This window comes from Rutidosis leptorrhynchoides, unplaced genomic scaffold (assembly GCF_046630445.1).
Source record: "Rutidosis leptorrhynchoides isolate AG116_Rl617_1_P2 unplaced genomic scaffold, CSIRO_AGI_Rlap_v1 contig593, whole genome shotgun sequence".
NCBI lineage: Eukaryota > Viridiplantae > Streptophyta > Magnoliopsida > Asterales > Asteraceae > Rutidosis > Rutidosis leptorrhynchoides.
In genome coordinates this window covers 37,999-53,242 of record NW_027266814.1, presented here as the reverse complement: position 1 = coordinate 53,242, position 15,244 = coordinate 37,999, and the positions used below count along the sequence as shown (strand labels likewise).

The 15,244-nt window shown below is 36.6% G+C and overlaps 2 protein-coding genes across 2 annotated transcripts; one reads left to right on the top strand and one right to left on the bottom strand.

Annotated features, from left to right (window-relative positions):
- Window positions 1-103: 103 nt before the first annotated feature.
- On the bottom strand, window positions 104-2,625 carry LOC139884724 (uncharacterized; the record flags this gene model as incomplete). Its single annotated transcript, XM_071868715.1, has 7 exons — window positions 2,575-2,625; window positions 1,645-1,942; window positions 1,290-1,518; window positions 854-1,193; window positions 627-740; window positions 377-505; window positions 104-295 (listed from the first exon to the last, which is right to left on the bottom strand). Coding segments are annotated over exons 1-7 (1,353 nt in total), but the record flags the coding sequence as incomplete, so codon positions are not given.
- Window positions 2,626-5,151: 2,526 nt separating this feature from the next.
- LOC139884723 (uncharacterized) lies at window positions 5,152-5,665 on the top strand. Its single transcript, XM_071868714.1, has 2 exons — window positions 5,152-5,211; window positions 5,375-5,665. The coding sequence occupies exons 1-2, from the start codon at window positions 5,152-5,154 to the stop codon at window positions 5,663-5,665; spliced, it is 351 nt and encodes a 116-aa protein (XP_071724815.1).
- The last annotated feature ends 9,579 nt before the right edge of the window (window positions 5,666-15,244 follow it).

Genomic DNA, 15,244 nt, shown 5'->3' with positions numbered 1-15,244 from the left:
AAGATTATATGCAGTCTGTAAATACAAGAAATGCCAAATCAAGAGAGTGCTGAAACTGATATAACTTATAGAAAGAGAAGAAATGTTAAAACGAGGTGCGCACACTAATATGAGCCATCCCAAGAAGTATGACTTCGGGGCACTGCCCCAGAGGAAACTGGAGCAGCGATCGAATAAAATGCAGATGACCCCTCTCAGCTAATTGACACAGAACATCCATAAGGTCAAGACACAACCAAGCATGATTTGCCAGTCCAAGCTGAAGCTGTTGTCCATGGACTGCATCAACATAGGCCTGCAAAGTATATTAAACACTTATATCAATCCATGGAGAATCCAAAAAAAAAAAGTAACCAGAATTTCCACACCACAGTACCAGTTGCCTTCCAGAATGAGCAAAGGTAAAGACTTCAGGAGGCGCCAGTACAGCATATCTAAGAAAAGATAGCTGACCCTCCATATTCTTCCAGACAGAACCACATATTACATGGAGAGGAAATGGGTCCTGCAGGGTTAAACAAAACAGTTTCAAGAAAACGATAGAACCTTCATCAGAACGAACATTAGCTCTAATATATATGTATATGTATTTACATGCTAATTATACATGCTACGGCAACAAATACCTGACATGCATGCCTGTATACCGACATGAAAAAGGAGAACGCCACATCATTTGGAATATAGAACCCATCATAGTCAAGATTTTCCATTACCTGAACCCAACTGATTCCAGGAACCTGAATTTGGCAGAGATGTATAGTGATGGATAATCTAGATTTCTTCTTCAATAAAAAATTCAAAATTCACAAACAAAATAACTATGGCGAGGACATCAAAAGGTGGATCTTACAAGTTGCTTGATTGTCTTTATGAGGACATCAATATTCCAGGAGCTCAATGGTGGCAGATCAGATAGAGTGCTGGAACCAAGAGCCTGGGTAAAGGCAGTAAGAAAGTTCTGGTTGTCCTCAAGACCTTCATGGCTGCAGGTAATAGCTCCGAGAATCCTAGCAATAGTAGGCTCTGTCAATGGTAAGAACATAGAAATAATCTCCTTGCAGTGGGCTATGTCAGCAGTGCATCCATAACCTATTTCCTTCATAACATCTCCTACACAAGTTTCCCTCTCCATTTGAGCAAGAATAGCATCAATATCATCATTTCCAGTATCATCAAGTAAACCCATATTGCTGAGCACGAAAAAGAAAAGAAAGTTAGCAGTCCCCAACCAAAAGAATGAGAACAGATACCAAGAATGCAATCAAATTAACACAACAAAAACACACCTGAAAAAGTTAGCGTCCCGCAATTCATTAGGTAGAAATGGTGTCAAAACAAACTGGTTATCATCTCTCAACTGTGCTGAAGATAACATCTGCAGAAAGGAGTCTACATGTTTGGAGAGACCCTCAGTCTGCCAGAGGAACAAGACAATATTCTGAATTTGCTCAGCAGAATTAGGAGGAATTGGATTTGCAGACAATGTCTCTATCTGAGACTTACAATAATTTTCCCCTGCAGAAGGTTAAATTCATAACAATGTTAACCTAGAGGATAATGTTAACACTAAAAAATAATCTATAGAAAAAATAACCAGAGCATACCAATTTTCAGTTATATGAGATCACAAACTACACTCACCACACAATCTTGTCTCAAGGTTTTCAGAATCTGTCAATGCTAGACTGATAACAATTTTTTCGGGTAAAGATAATTGCAATGCATTTGAGACAGTATGGAGGAAGTCTTCGGTGATCTCGGCGCTTCCCAACGACTGACAAAACACGGTAGTGAAATTTGGTTTATCCATAATGTGTTTGAAAATTGAGGCAAAGACTGGTTCAAGCTGCATAGTCTTCAAGTCGTTCTGGTAAGTTATCAGGTGATCCATGCACCTTCGAAGCACCAAAATGCTTCCCTCAACTCCACATTCCACAAACTGGTAAACAGAAACGTTGTAAGCAAGAAATACAATTAAAATTTAACAAAATTCAAGCAGAATATCCACCAATCATATCTTTCAATATTTTAATACCCTAAAGCCAGACGTATCAACAAAATGACTAGCTCCACAAAAACAGAAACCTAGTGACAACACCTAGAGCTATTTCTCAGACATAAAGAATGAGACTTGATTATGGAGTATGAGCCGCAAGAATTGAGCTAAAGAATAAGGGTTTCGTTGTAAAACGACCCCGCCACAGCCATAGGAACCGATTAATCATCAGCATAACGAGATAACTGCATCAGATAATAACAATGCACGGAATCCTTTAGCAGTACCTGTTGGAGGTCCCGTAGCACATCATCGGAGTTGGACTCGTTCAAGCTCTGAAGCGAAAACCGAATCTGACTTGAGGCAGTTGACGGAAGGTTGATCATGGCGAATCGAGGTAGAATCAATAGCTGTTTTTTTAGGGTTTGTTTTGAAAAGATGAGCTTGGTGAGAGATTGAGAATCGACGAGAACGATAAGCGACTTGGAGTCTGATGATAGGAAGCGCTGAGTGGGACGGACAACAAGTGTGCATTTTATGCGAGAGTTTTTGTGCTGCTGATATTAACAAATTACCTGCGGGTCCTTCTCAGAGACAGATGTCAGTTCGTTAGAGTGCCACGCCATTACTTAAATCGTGTTTTCAGTCCTTCACGATTAATAACCTGTCGATTCGGTCCTTACCACTTTATATTCAATTGCTAATTTAGCAGTAGTCGATATCATCACTCTGACAGGAAGTTCCATTTTTTTTTAAATAATCGGCCAAAAGACCCTAAATCATTTATTAATAACGTTTAAATGAAAAAGTTAAGTTGAACGACTCGATAGCTCAGACATCGAAAAACAAGATGGAAAACTAGAGACAAAAGAATTTAATTTAATCAAACAATCACCTATCTTATTCTTTATTGCCACCCATTTTGACAAATGAAAATGAATATATTTGAAAGCTAACAAGACTTAAGACTGCATTTACTTTTTTTTAACATATCTAAATACACATCTGGATACTAATATGTTGTCTGTAAATTCTAATAGTAGTCTATTAAGAGTGTTTATTTTTATAATATCTGAATGTGTCTAAATTGTACAATATATTTTTGAAAAAATATTAAGAACATTAAATGATTATATTAAATAAAATACTAACTTAACCAGAAAAATATAACCACAACTTTATATTAAAAATAAAATTTCAAGTTTATTTATTAGTAAAAATAAACTTGAATGATGTAAAAAAATATGAATAGATTGAATTATATTATATAAATTATTTAAAAATATTTTTAAATAAATATTAATGGGTAAAATATTAAAATTCCTCCGTTTAAACATATTATATGATTATGCTCCTCTTTCTATCAAAATTATTTAAACCCCTCGTTATATAAAATAACCTATTATTGCACCTATTAACTCAAAAGAATATAAAATATCTTTGCTAATAATATTAAGATACCAAAATACCCTTCTTATAATAATAAAAAATCTTAAGATTATTTCAGGCCAGTTCTGGTTTGTAAAAATTTTGAACCTTACTTAAACCCGTGACATACGATTTAAATTCGATAAAGGCCGATTCAGTATCGGTTCAAGACCGATTCAGATTTAAGGGTAAAATATTAGAACCCTCTCAGTTTAAACATATAAAAAATATTTAAATAATTAAAAATATTAAGTATAAATCTGAAGCGGTCTTGAACCGATATTGAACCAGTCCAAAACCGGACTTGAACCGCATGTCACTGGTTAATGTAAGGTTCGAAATTTTTATGAACCAGAACCAGTCTGGAACAGTCTTAAAATCAAGTTTATTGAACTGATCTGGAACTGCTTAAGAACTAGTCTATGGCCTGGTCATTGAAAACATAAACATGAACCGTCGGTTTATGGCCGAGTCATTGAAAACATATAAGATTTTGTATTATTATAAGAAGGGTATTTTTGGTGTTTTAATATTATTATCATAGATATTTTAGGCCATTTGAGTTTATGGGTGTAATAATAGGTTATATTGTTAAATGATGGGGTTTAAATAATTTTGATAGAAAGAGGGATGTCATCCTATAATATATTTAACCTGAGGAGGTTTTAATATTTTACCAATATTAATTATACAATGTAAAATATTAATTTTCTTAAAAAGATAAATTTATAGGACTTGGACAAATTGGAAACCTTCTCCTTTTCATTTGGAGGGGTGCTTTTGTTGTATATTAGTTAAGAAGCTTAAAGTATATATGGCGACGAAAAGTTTAATGAAAGAAATAAAAAATGTGTACTCACGAGGGAAGTCAAATCGGGGGCTTCTGTTTGGTGTTACGCGCGCTGCGCCCAAATGCTAGTTCTCCCGCATCATACATCTGAATGGAAATTAAGTGATATATCATTCACTTATTCTATCAGATGCATTAAGATGCATTAAGTGGTTTTTTTAAAAGAAAAAATAATGCACTTAATAGCTTTAAATTTGACCCATTCAGATTAAGACGAATTAAGAGGCTCATTAAGTCGTAGCTCTTGAATAAGCAATCGAAAATCACCTTCTAATATAATATTTGGAACCTGCATACTTCTTGCCCAAGAGATAGATCGCAAAGCAGCCATGCTCTAAAAATGAAAAGCGTCTTCAATAGCTCCAAGCGGACCTGCCTCAGCATGAATCAGCCTCCCAAAGCTATCGCGAGCTACAAACCCAAATTTTTTCACTGCAGCTTCAAAATAATATCTTGTATCAAAGTTCACCTTCAAACTACCCGTAGGCGGAGGACGCCATTGGTCAGGCGGAGGATCCGAGCGAACTGGCTGATCATCACTAGTAGAAATGACAATAGTAGAGTGTTCCAGGATCCAACGATTAATTCCTTGAATATTGGACAATGGGTGCGCACAAAGAGAATCAAAGATAGCTCTATTTTTATTTCCCAAAGTCTACCAGCAACCAACGATAAACCAAATCAATTCCTCATTTGTCAAAACATCAAAGACATAATTGAGCCAAGTAGTAAGTATCGGATGAGGCACTTACAACGCAACATAGATTGTTAATGCTAGGTATAAAGGTAAGACAATGGAAGCAAAAGAAGGGGACCCAAAATCCGTTGGTGGAGTCTCAAAGGAACCAAACTAGAAGACTTCAAGAAGTCCATGATGGAAGAAGACACTTGGGGACTAAATGATGATGTGAACTCTATGTGGGAGGCTGGAAAGGTGTATTAAAAGAGTTGCTTCGTCAATGTTAGGACTCTAGAAGGGCAAAGGAGTCGCACCAAGAGGATCTTGGTGGTGGGATGAGGCTACCAAGGAGAAAATTAAGGGAAAAATAAGGTTATTTAGGAGCTTACCTAAAGCCTAAGATGCCAATGTTTATTAGAGGTATAAATTGGCAAGTAAAGAGGCAAAGAGGGCAGTCAAAGAAGCGAAGAACAATTTCTTTGACGGTTTCCATGAGAAGTTGGATACTAAAGCAGGAGAAATGGACATGTACAAAATAGCTCGACGAAGAGAGAGGGGTGGCAAAGATATTAATGGGATAAGATGCATAAAGGATGAAGAGAACAAAGTTTTGGTGTCCGATGTGGATAGCAAGTTAAGATGGAAGAAATACTTTGCTAAACACTTCAATGGTGTCCAAAAAGAGCAAATTGAGGATCCTCATCAATAAGAAAATGAGAGGATTTGCTATCTAAGAAGGGTTCACTTTGATGAAGTAAAAGAAGCATTGAGGAAGATGAAGAATGGAAAATCATGCAAACCGGATGATATTCCCATTGAGGAGTGAAAGTGTCTTGAGGATATAGGCGTTGTGTGGTTGACAAAACTATTTAACAAGATAATGGTCTTGTGTAAGATGTCAGATGCTTGGAGGAGAAACTCGTTAGTTCCAATCTTCAAGAATAAGGGAGATATTCAAGATTCCACAAACTATCGAGGCATCAAACTCATTTGCCACACTATGAAGCTATGGAAGCAAGTAATTGAGCATAGAGTGAGGTCTACCACTATAATATCCAAGAATCAGTTTGGATTTATGCCCGAAGATCGATTATGGAGGCAATCTTTCTTGTGAGAAGCCTGATGGAGAAGCATAGGACCAACAAAAAAGATTTGTATATGGTCTTTATAGATCTTGAAAAGGCATATGATAAAGTCCCTGAAACATTCTTTAGTGGGCCTTGGCCAAACATGGTGTTTCTAGTCAGTATATCACCCTTAACCAAGATATGTATGAGGGAGTATGGACTAGTGTGAGGACAAATGGTGAAGACACGCCAGATTTCCCAATCACCATAGGTGTGCATCAATGCTCAGTTTTGAGCCCATATCTTTTCACGTTAGTGATGTAGATATTTACTCGGCACATCCATGCAGATATACCATGGTGCATGTTGTTTACGGATCCTGATTAATGAGAGCAGAGAAGGAGTAAATGCTAAGTTAAGAGTTATGGAGGGAGACCTTGGAGTCAAAAGGTTTCAGATTAAGTCGTAGTAAGACAAAGTATATGCGTTGCGATTTTAGTAGACAAGGAAGGGGTCAGACTAGTACCATCCAGTTGGGAGGATTAGATGTACCCAGATGTGATAGATTACGATATCTAGGATCTATCCTACAACAAGATGGAGAGATTGATAAGGATATCACTCATCACATACAAGGGGGATAGGAAAAATGGAGAAAATCAACATGTATCTTGTGTGATAGACATCTTTCAAGTCGGCTCAAAGGGAAGTTCTATAGAATAGCAGTGAGACCTACTATTCTACATGAAAGTGAATGTTGGCCAATAAAGAGACAACAAGAGTACAAGGTTAAGGTTGTAGAGATGAGTATGTTGAGATGGTCGAGTGGACTTACATTAAAAGATAAGGTCTGAAACGAGAGTATTAGGAGCGACCTTAAAGTTGCACTAATAGATGAGAAGATAAGAGAGGGTAGACTTAGGTGGTTCGGGCATGTGAGACGTAGACCTATAGATGCTCCGATTAGGAAGTGTGAGGACATAGATATAGGAACAAAGAGGAGAGGGAGGGGGAGACCTAGAGAGGGTAATTAGGAAGGATTTAGAGTTATTAGATATTTCAGAAGAATTAGTAGAGGAGAGAGGGGAGTGGAGGCATAGTATCCATGTATCAGATTCTTTATAGATAGTTTAGTTAGGGATATAGGTTTATTTCTAGGTTTATTTGTAGGGCATATATTTTAGTTATAGGTTAGTGCAAGTTTATGCGTTTATGTTTCTATAGATGATATCACACATATATATCATATTATATATGTTTTTAGATACGACATGTGAGTTACACATAGCCCTTGTGCTTCAAAGTTGAGGATTCATATAGTCGACTCCACACGGTGGAATTGAGGCTTGTTGTTTTTGTTGTTGTATTAAATTTCAATGTCAAGCTTTCCAAGACAACTTCAAGACTCAAGCCACTAAATAACACACGCGACCAGCGACGGTCTTTGGATAGATGAAGTAAGGATTTAGATGGATCATAACATACCTCACAATGTTTTGGCAACGTCATGCCTCTCTTATTCAGATTATCACGAGTTCCCAGGAAGCCTTTACATAATTTCCACAAGAAATGCTTGACATGGGGAGGTAGTTTAATGGTCCAAAACTTCGACCAGTATTTGAAAGTTGAAATAGGCACATCAAAAGGCTGCTAGTTAGTGGATTTAGAATCTATTTAGTGATCTTGTACCCAGATTTCACTTGATAGACTCCATAGGGAAGAAAATCCCATATAATCTGGTCCTGTCGGGCCAAATCAGAAAGAGTCGTGCACAAAATAGCTCAAGCAATGTGATCAGGAAAGAGAGATCTTAACAAGTCAGTCTTCCAACAAACCTGCCTCCAATCAATCAAGTCGTTGACTCTCAAATCTATGTTAGCATTCCTTACAATTTCACTTAAAGGGATCGTGAAATCCGACAGACTTTTTAGCCATCTATCTTGATAAACTCTAATGGTATGCCCGTTTCCAACCCTCCATCTTCCACCAGTACCAGCACTTAAGACTCTTTTTGCGTCACAAAGTGCCCTCCAAATGTCATATGAACCAGAACCAACTTCGGCTTCCATAAAATGCACCATTTTATGATATTTGTTTTTCAACAGTTGAGCAACTAGAGAAGACGATTGAGTCAAGACACGCCAGGATTTCTTAGCTAATAATGAAAGATTATAGGCTTCAAGTGATCAAAAACCCAATCCACCTTCTTTTTTATGCTTGCACAGCTTATCCCACAATGTCCAGTGAATCTTCCTCTTGCCATCCTCAGTTCCCCAATAAAATTTAGCGCAATAGGTTTTGAGACTTTCACAAAACCTAGCTGGTAACCTGAACAAAGACATAGCATAAGTTGGAGCCCATCGAAGGATTATTTTAGTTAGTGTTTCCTTTCCGACATTTGAAATCAGCTTCCCTTTCCAACTGAAGCCTTATTCTTGATTCTTTATCGAAGGAATTCAAAAGGTTCACACTTCTTGCATCCCACGATCAAAGGAAGCCCCAAGTAAACATTTTCTATCAAAGTATTAGAAATTCTAAGCTTAGTCATAATAGTCTGACGCAAAGACCGACCGACATTTCCACTGAAGAAAATGCTGGATTTATCGAAATTGATGGCTTGGCCGGCTGCTTTGCTATATAAATCCAGTATTTCCAAAAAACGGTCATACTGTCGCAAGTCAGCTTGCATGAAGGCCAAAGAATCATTAGCAATTAGCAAATGGGACACTTTCTCTCCTGTCCGAGATGCATCCACCCCCGTAAGATAATTCTGCATCACACTAGAGTGAAACAGCTCTGAGAGTCCTTCAGAATAAAAAACATACAAGATAGGAGAAAGAGGATCTCCTTGACGCAATTCCTTTCCAGGACAAAAATCAATTAAAAAGGATTCCTATTGACAAGAATATAATAGGTTAATGATTTAATACATCTCATAATAAGATGATGCAAAACCAAGAGACAATAAGCATTTTTCAATATGACCCATTCAAACTTGTCATATGAATCAATTCAAAAGCCACAATAAAATTATTTGAAATAGAAGGACCAAAAATAGGCTGCTTTGGTTTTCATATATAATTATTGGCAACCACGAACTAAGCATTTCGAAACCAACTTATAAACAACACAACACAAGCTAATAGGCCATAAATCAGCAAGAGAAACTTGGCATTTTACCTTAGGTATAAGAACTATATTAGTATGATTCAGAATTCCCAATACTAGATCACAAATACTAGTGCCGACAATATGTCAGTGCTTCTGATAGAACCCTGCTCTAAGTTCATCAAGCCCAGGAGAGTGGTTCGGATGCATAGTAAGGAGAGCTTCCCAAACATCAGTAGATGAAAAAGGATGCAAAAGATCAAAATTAATTTCTTGGGTCATTTTTTGGGACATTGTACTGGTAACCTGATAAATCTGTTGTAAATCTGGATCATTAGAAGAGAAGATCAACTTGAAATGATCACTTGTTACAACACCCACAACCTCTTGCTTCGAAACCCATCAGTTATTAGCATCCTCAATGCCCCAAATAAAATTACTACGCCTTCGTTGGGAAGCATAAGCATGAAAGTACGATGTATTTCGGTCACCATGAACGAACCAGTCCACTTTGGATCTCTGCCACCATCTCATAGCTTCAACATCTAAATATTGATTAAATTTAGCTTCATATTCCTGAATTTGGTCTGCCACAGGCCTAATGTCAGCAACACTTCAAAGTTCAGTGAGTTTCGATTGAACATTTCAAATTTCATAGGAGATAGAACCAAACTCCTGCCTACTCCAATATAAAAGAGCTTCAGAGACACCTGAAGTTGTTTCGTGCCATAAACCTGACATCCTCCATCCTTCAGCCACCACCAAGCTACAATCAGAATGCTTTAACCAGTAGTTTTCATATATGAACTAAAACTTCGCTTTTGGCCGTCTTACCCGATCATCCAGAACCACCGTAAGAGGATTATGGTTGGAAACCGGAGAAACAAGATTACTAGCTATAGCATTACTAAAAGTCGACGCCCATCTATCATCAACAAGGAATAGATCCAATTTTGCATATATGAGACTACCCTTGTAGTTCCGATTTCTCCATGTACAGCGAGACCTAGAATAATGGAGCTCTAGTAGCTCACAAATATCAACAACATCACAGATGATCAATTTGAGATCTTCTTCTCATTAACATTTAATAGCTCGTTAAAGTCACCTCCAACAAGTCATGACAATGAGGATGCTACCTTAAACAATCCCAATAGCTCCCAAGATAAATGGCGTTTTTGTAGCATCAGACTGGCCATAAAGCCCAGTAAACCTCCATTTTCTATTAACCATAACATCAATATGTGAAGTAGAAGATGATAAAATTTCAATCTCAGTTTCAAAATCATTCCATAACGATGCCAGACCACCACTTTTACGGATAATTGCATTTTTGGTACCTGAAACGGACTTTAGCTAACAACTTGGTACCTCAAATTTTTTTTTCTAACAAGTGGGCACCTATTCCGTTAAATTTCTAACAAAATCATACATACCGTCAAAAATCGCCGACGTGCCACCATTATTCCGTTAAGTCTTGTCCAGTCAGTTCCACATATGCAACACGTCATGTGTTGACTGAGCACAAGGGACATGTCATCATCCTCAACCTTTGTCAAAAAAAATTCCAGAATCCGGCAACCACCACGGTGGTCTGGTTGCCGTCGGTGATCGTCGGATTTCGAAAAAAATTATTTTCTCATATTCGTTTCGACGAGGTGAATGTCATGGTGGTGTCGAGATTTCCAAATTTAAAACCGTTTGGTGCAGATCTAAGTTTAAAGGTGCGGTAGCCGAAACTTTAAGGTTAGATTTGCTCAAACGGTTTTAAATTTGGAAATTCCGACACCAATGTCGTCAATCCCATCACATTACATCTACATTCACTGATCCATAATCAAATATAATCCTAGTATTTTTGAAAAATTTAGATTCATCAATTTTCATGCTTTATTCATTTTCATGCTTTACTCTAGCACTGTTTTTAATTGGATTGTGCCGACTCGCATTCAAGTTGGTCTCTAGAAATAAAATAAAAGGATCAAATTTTGTTTCCAGTTATACATCCAAATTCCGATCCATATCAAAATTTTCACGGATAGTTATGGCAGACAAAATAAAATGGTGTATTGCTTCGAGTATCTATTAGAACATTCTTACATTCGAAATGTACTGCAAATGAAAAGGAAAACAAATTTAAATATACTACTACAAAGAATTGCATACATTTTGAAACTGGTCATCTACAAAATTTTTTACGGCAATGAAAATTGCAACAACATTAAAATTTTTACCGTCATTTGCTTCTATTATGATAACCAATGTACATAGTTTGTTCAAACTTGTTTAGTAGCGAGATCTTTACAATGTTTTTCCGTCCATATGTTTTTTTAACAATTTTGTTATGAATATTTGTGTTGTAGTAAAGGCCACCCTCCAGTCCCATACAACTGCAACCAATTATTTCTTTACATATTATCCTCAATAGTTTGCTTATTCTTACGACTTGAATCCTTTGTATCTTTTTATGGCTGCAAAAGTTATGGGAGAATTTAATCAAAACTTATAAACGTGGGTCGGTGTTATGCATAATTTCTATTAAATGTTATTGCATTTATTAATTAAAGTGTAGTTGCACAGAGAAGGCTGCGAATACATCAATTCATTTTCCGTTCAGGAAGAGCTAGCTACATAAAATCAGACCTTAAATTGAACAACTCGACATCAATCATGCAATTGACGCATGTGATGCTTTCCTATTTGAGACCTACGATTGTCTCTCAGTCTCCATTCTAATGCCTAATGAGGCTACTGTAGGCCGACACACAGAGGACAACATGGAATCATTGCACGTAGCCTCCTCCTTAGACACCATAGAGTTTGCCTCCCGTCTGACAAATTCAGGATTTCCTTGAACATTTTCTTTGCCCTTGGTTTGCGTGTTATGATCAATGTTATTGTTCAATTTTATATTGTTTGGAGGTCTTTCGAACCTTTATGTGCCTCAATGAGAGCCTTGCCCCCTCTTATTTTGTCGTTTATCTAGTAGAATTCGTCGGTGTCAAGGTGTAAAGGGGCCTCCTCTATTTTTGGCGCTCTTCATTCTCTTCATTTGGCTAAGGAACGTTCGACCGTAATTGTTGATATATGGCAATTTGAACGTCATCCTCTTCATGTCTACATGCTTCAACAAATATGCATTGTTTGCTGTTTCGAATAGCTCTTTGCAGCTGCATATAGTAAGAGTATAGTTAATTGGAAATGTGTTATTTCTTATGTGGTCGATATATTCACATGCATGGTTAGAATACGTGAATTGGATTTGAGGCTCATAGTGTACTTATTACTGTCTGAAGTTGCTGAAACTTGCAGGATCTTGCATGATCAATATAAACATGATTTGCATGATCATGTTGTTTGGAAAAAAAGCACACCATTTTGTGCTGCTTGCATCGAGTCGTATAGTTTTCTTGTCTATGTGTGAAGTATGTGACCTGGAAGTGTGTTTTGTCCATTTTATAGTAGTGCTCCTCTCTTCCACTTCCAGTCGTTTTATTAATCGCTTAATTGAGATGATTATTCCTGATTAATTTGGAGGTGTAGTGGGGATGATGATAAAACTATGAAGCTTAGATTATATTAATGGATATTACACCCATTTTTTAGTTTTATTAATTTGCATTCTGGCATTATTGCTACATTTAATTAAAATTCTAGGCGCATTTGATTTGTAAATGGGATTACCATTATACAATAGCAGATGTACTTTATGAAATAGCTAATCATATTTGTCGGCTTAGGTCTCTAATTTTTCATATTGAATTGATTTAAACATGCTCGTTTATTTCAAGGCGAACCAAACAATTAGTTCAATTCGACGAATCGCAGTTGCTCACAACAAAGAATAATCAGAGCCGAGCCACACACTCATCGTCTCTGTAGCCCGAGTTCCATAGCCAATAACTGCATTTTATCGAAATTGAAGATCAAGAAGATGGTGATTTTGGAGATTTCACCCTCCTCATGGTTATGAACCATTAACATGCTACAACAAAGAAGAACACTCTCTAGAAATGAAGATCAATAAGATGGTGATTTTGAATTTCTTTACTATAGGCTAAAGTAGGGTTGTGTGGAAAATTGACTAGCTATCTAATCCAGTGGGATACCATTTACTTTTCAAGGTGGATTTAGTCAATGATGCATTTTAAGTAGTTATGTCTCTGATATATGACTTTTCACTTGAAGTTTATAGCGTCCAGTTACTTTGATGTAAATGATAGTAATTTTTTTTTGCCCCCGGACATTATTAGGATGGAATAATTATCCACGTTCATTTTTATTTCTTGATGATTTGTTTCTAAAGATCTCAAGTACTCTGTCCTCGAGATAATTCTTCAAGCGATTGAATCTTTTCTGTAACAAATGGTTATTCACATGAAATCTCCTTAAATAAGGAACTCTTTAAGTTAGTTTGATACCTCGTCAAACTAGTTTAAAAAATCGAGGTATACTGCCAGTTGCCAGCAGTTGTGAAACTCTTGTATTGTCATGTTGGTAGCATATACAACATTCTAGGGCGTGATCTCTCACCACATGCTCCTTACTTGGACATTGATAAATTAATGTTGTAGATTTCCAATTCTTGTGTCACTGCTCTAGTTTTGATTGCCAATATACTGCCTGATGCACCTGATCTTTCTCCAGAGATATGGCATGGTAAGTGATCGAGTTAATATATATTTTTTCTTTATTGTTATCATCATTTTCTATAATCTATTGTAAAAAGTATTATACAAAAATCGATGTCAAGGATATATGTGGTCTTGATTTGCTGCTAAAAATAAACATCCAATATTGACACTACTTTTGTTCGTGCAAGATATATATAGTCTTAGTTGTTAAGGATTTTTCCTCCAGAATGATGATATCTAAGGGTTTACATGTAATTATTAATGTTTTTTCACTAGAATATGTAAGTTGGAATTCATTAGGTGGCAGTAAAAGCAATTAGAAATTTTTAGCTATTTGTTTCAATGAGTTTGTATCTATTTAGGTTTGTTCCACGAGCCTTAATGAAGCCAAACTGTCTCTTTTCCTTTATTATGAACCATAACCAAATCTTTTCCTTTTACCAGGTTCTTGGAATTCTGATGTCTTTATTCTTGCTATGTAGACGGGCCTCACACCCATCTTTAAATAAGATTCACCTTTTCATTCACAACTTGAGCTAAAATGTCTATGTCCAAAGTTTATATTTCAGTGTTCTTTGTTTGGTAAATGCTTATTCAATATTTCATATCGTTTTTGATACGCAACATTTTGAAAAAAAAATTAGAGGGTAAAATAAAGTGCTTATATATATTAGATAGATGGCCTCCTAAAAATATCTTGGCCCATAATAAGGAAAAAATGAATTTATTTGTAATTTTTAATTAATATATTTTAGTCGGGTCTTGGTTTCTTAGGCTCTGAGGCTATATTCGATCCATTTGAGCCCAGATCCATCTTGTCTTGAGAGTCGGGGCTTCTGTCCATGCAACTTTAAGGACTCTTGATGCAAGCATCTGCTTTGCTTTGGCCTATTCCATCTAGTTTGTGTGTTTTGGAAGAGGTCCTCTTGGTCGTACCGTGATTTCCACTACATCCTTCTTCCTTTTCAAGTATTTCTTCATTCCCATCTTGCGTTTGGCTTACTTCTCTGTCGGTTTCCTGCGTATTGCCATATTTTTTGTGCGTTAATTATGCATAAATCGTGTATTATTTATTGATCTCGTTGGCTAAATGTGTAGTGTAATTGGTTAATTAAGTCACCTTAGGGGCCTTGTTTTGCTGGAACTACTCTTCGATAAATGCATTGGGGATTTATGTTTTTGTGATCGTGATGTTCAACCATCCTTATTTTAAATTATGGTCATTCAGCCTCACTTCGAATATCAGGGTACGTTCACATAGGTTTAGAAGCATCAGAGGGATTTCTTAAGAGGGCTTTATTAAGAGCATCCCGATCCAACAGGGTAAAAATCCCTGATGTACTTCCATCCAAGACTTTTAGCTGAACCTTGTATTTGTTGGTTTCATTTCTTATGCAGCGTGTTTGAAAACACTTAGGATTATCAAAATTATGTGTATCGGTTGTGGTTTTACCTTGTTGTAGGGTTTGACTCCCTTTT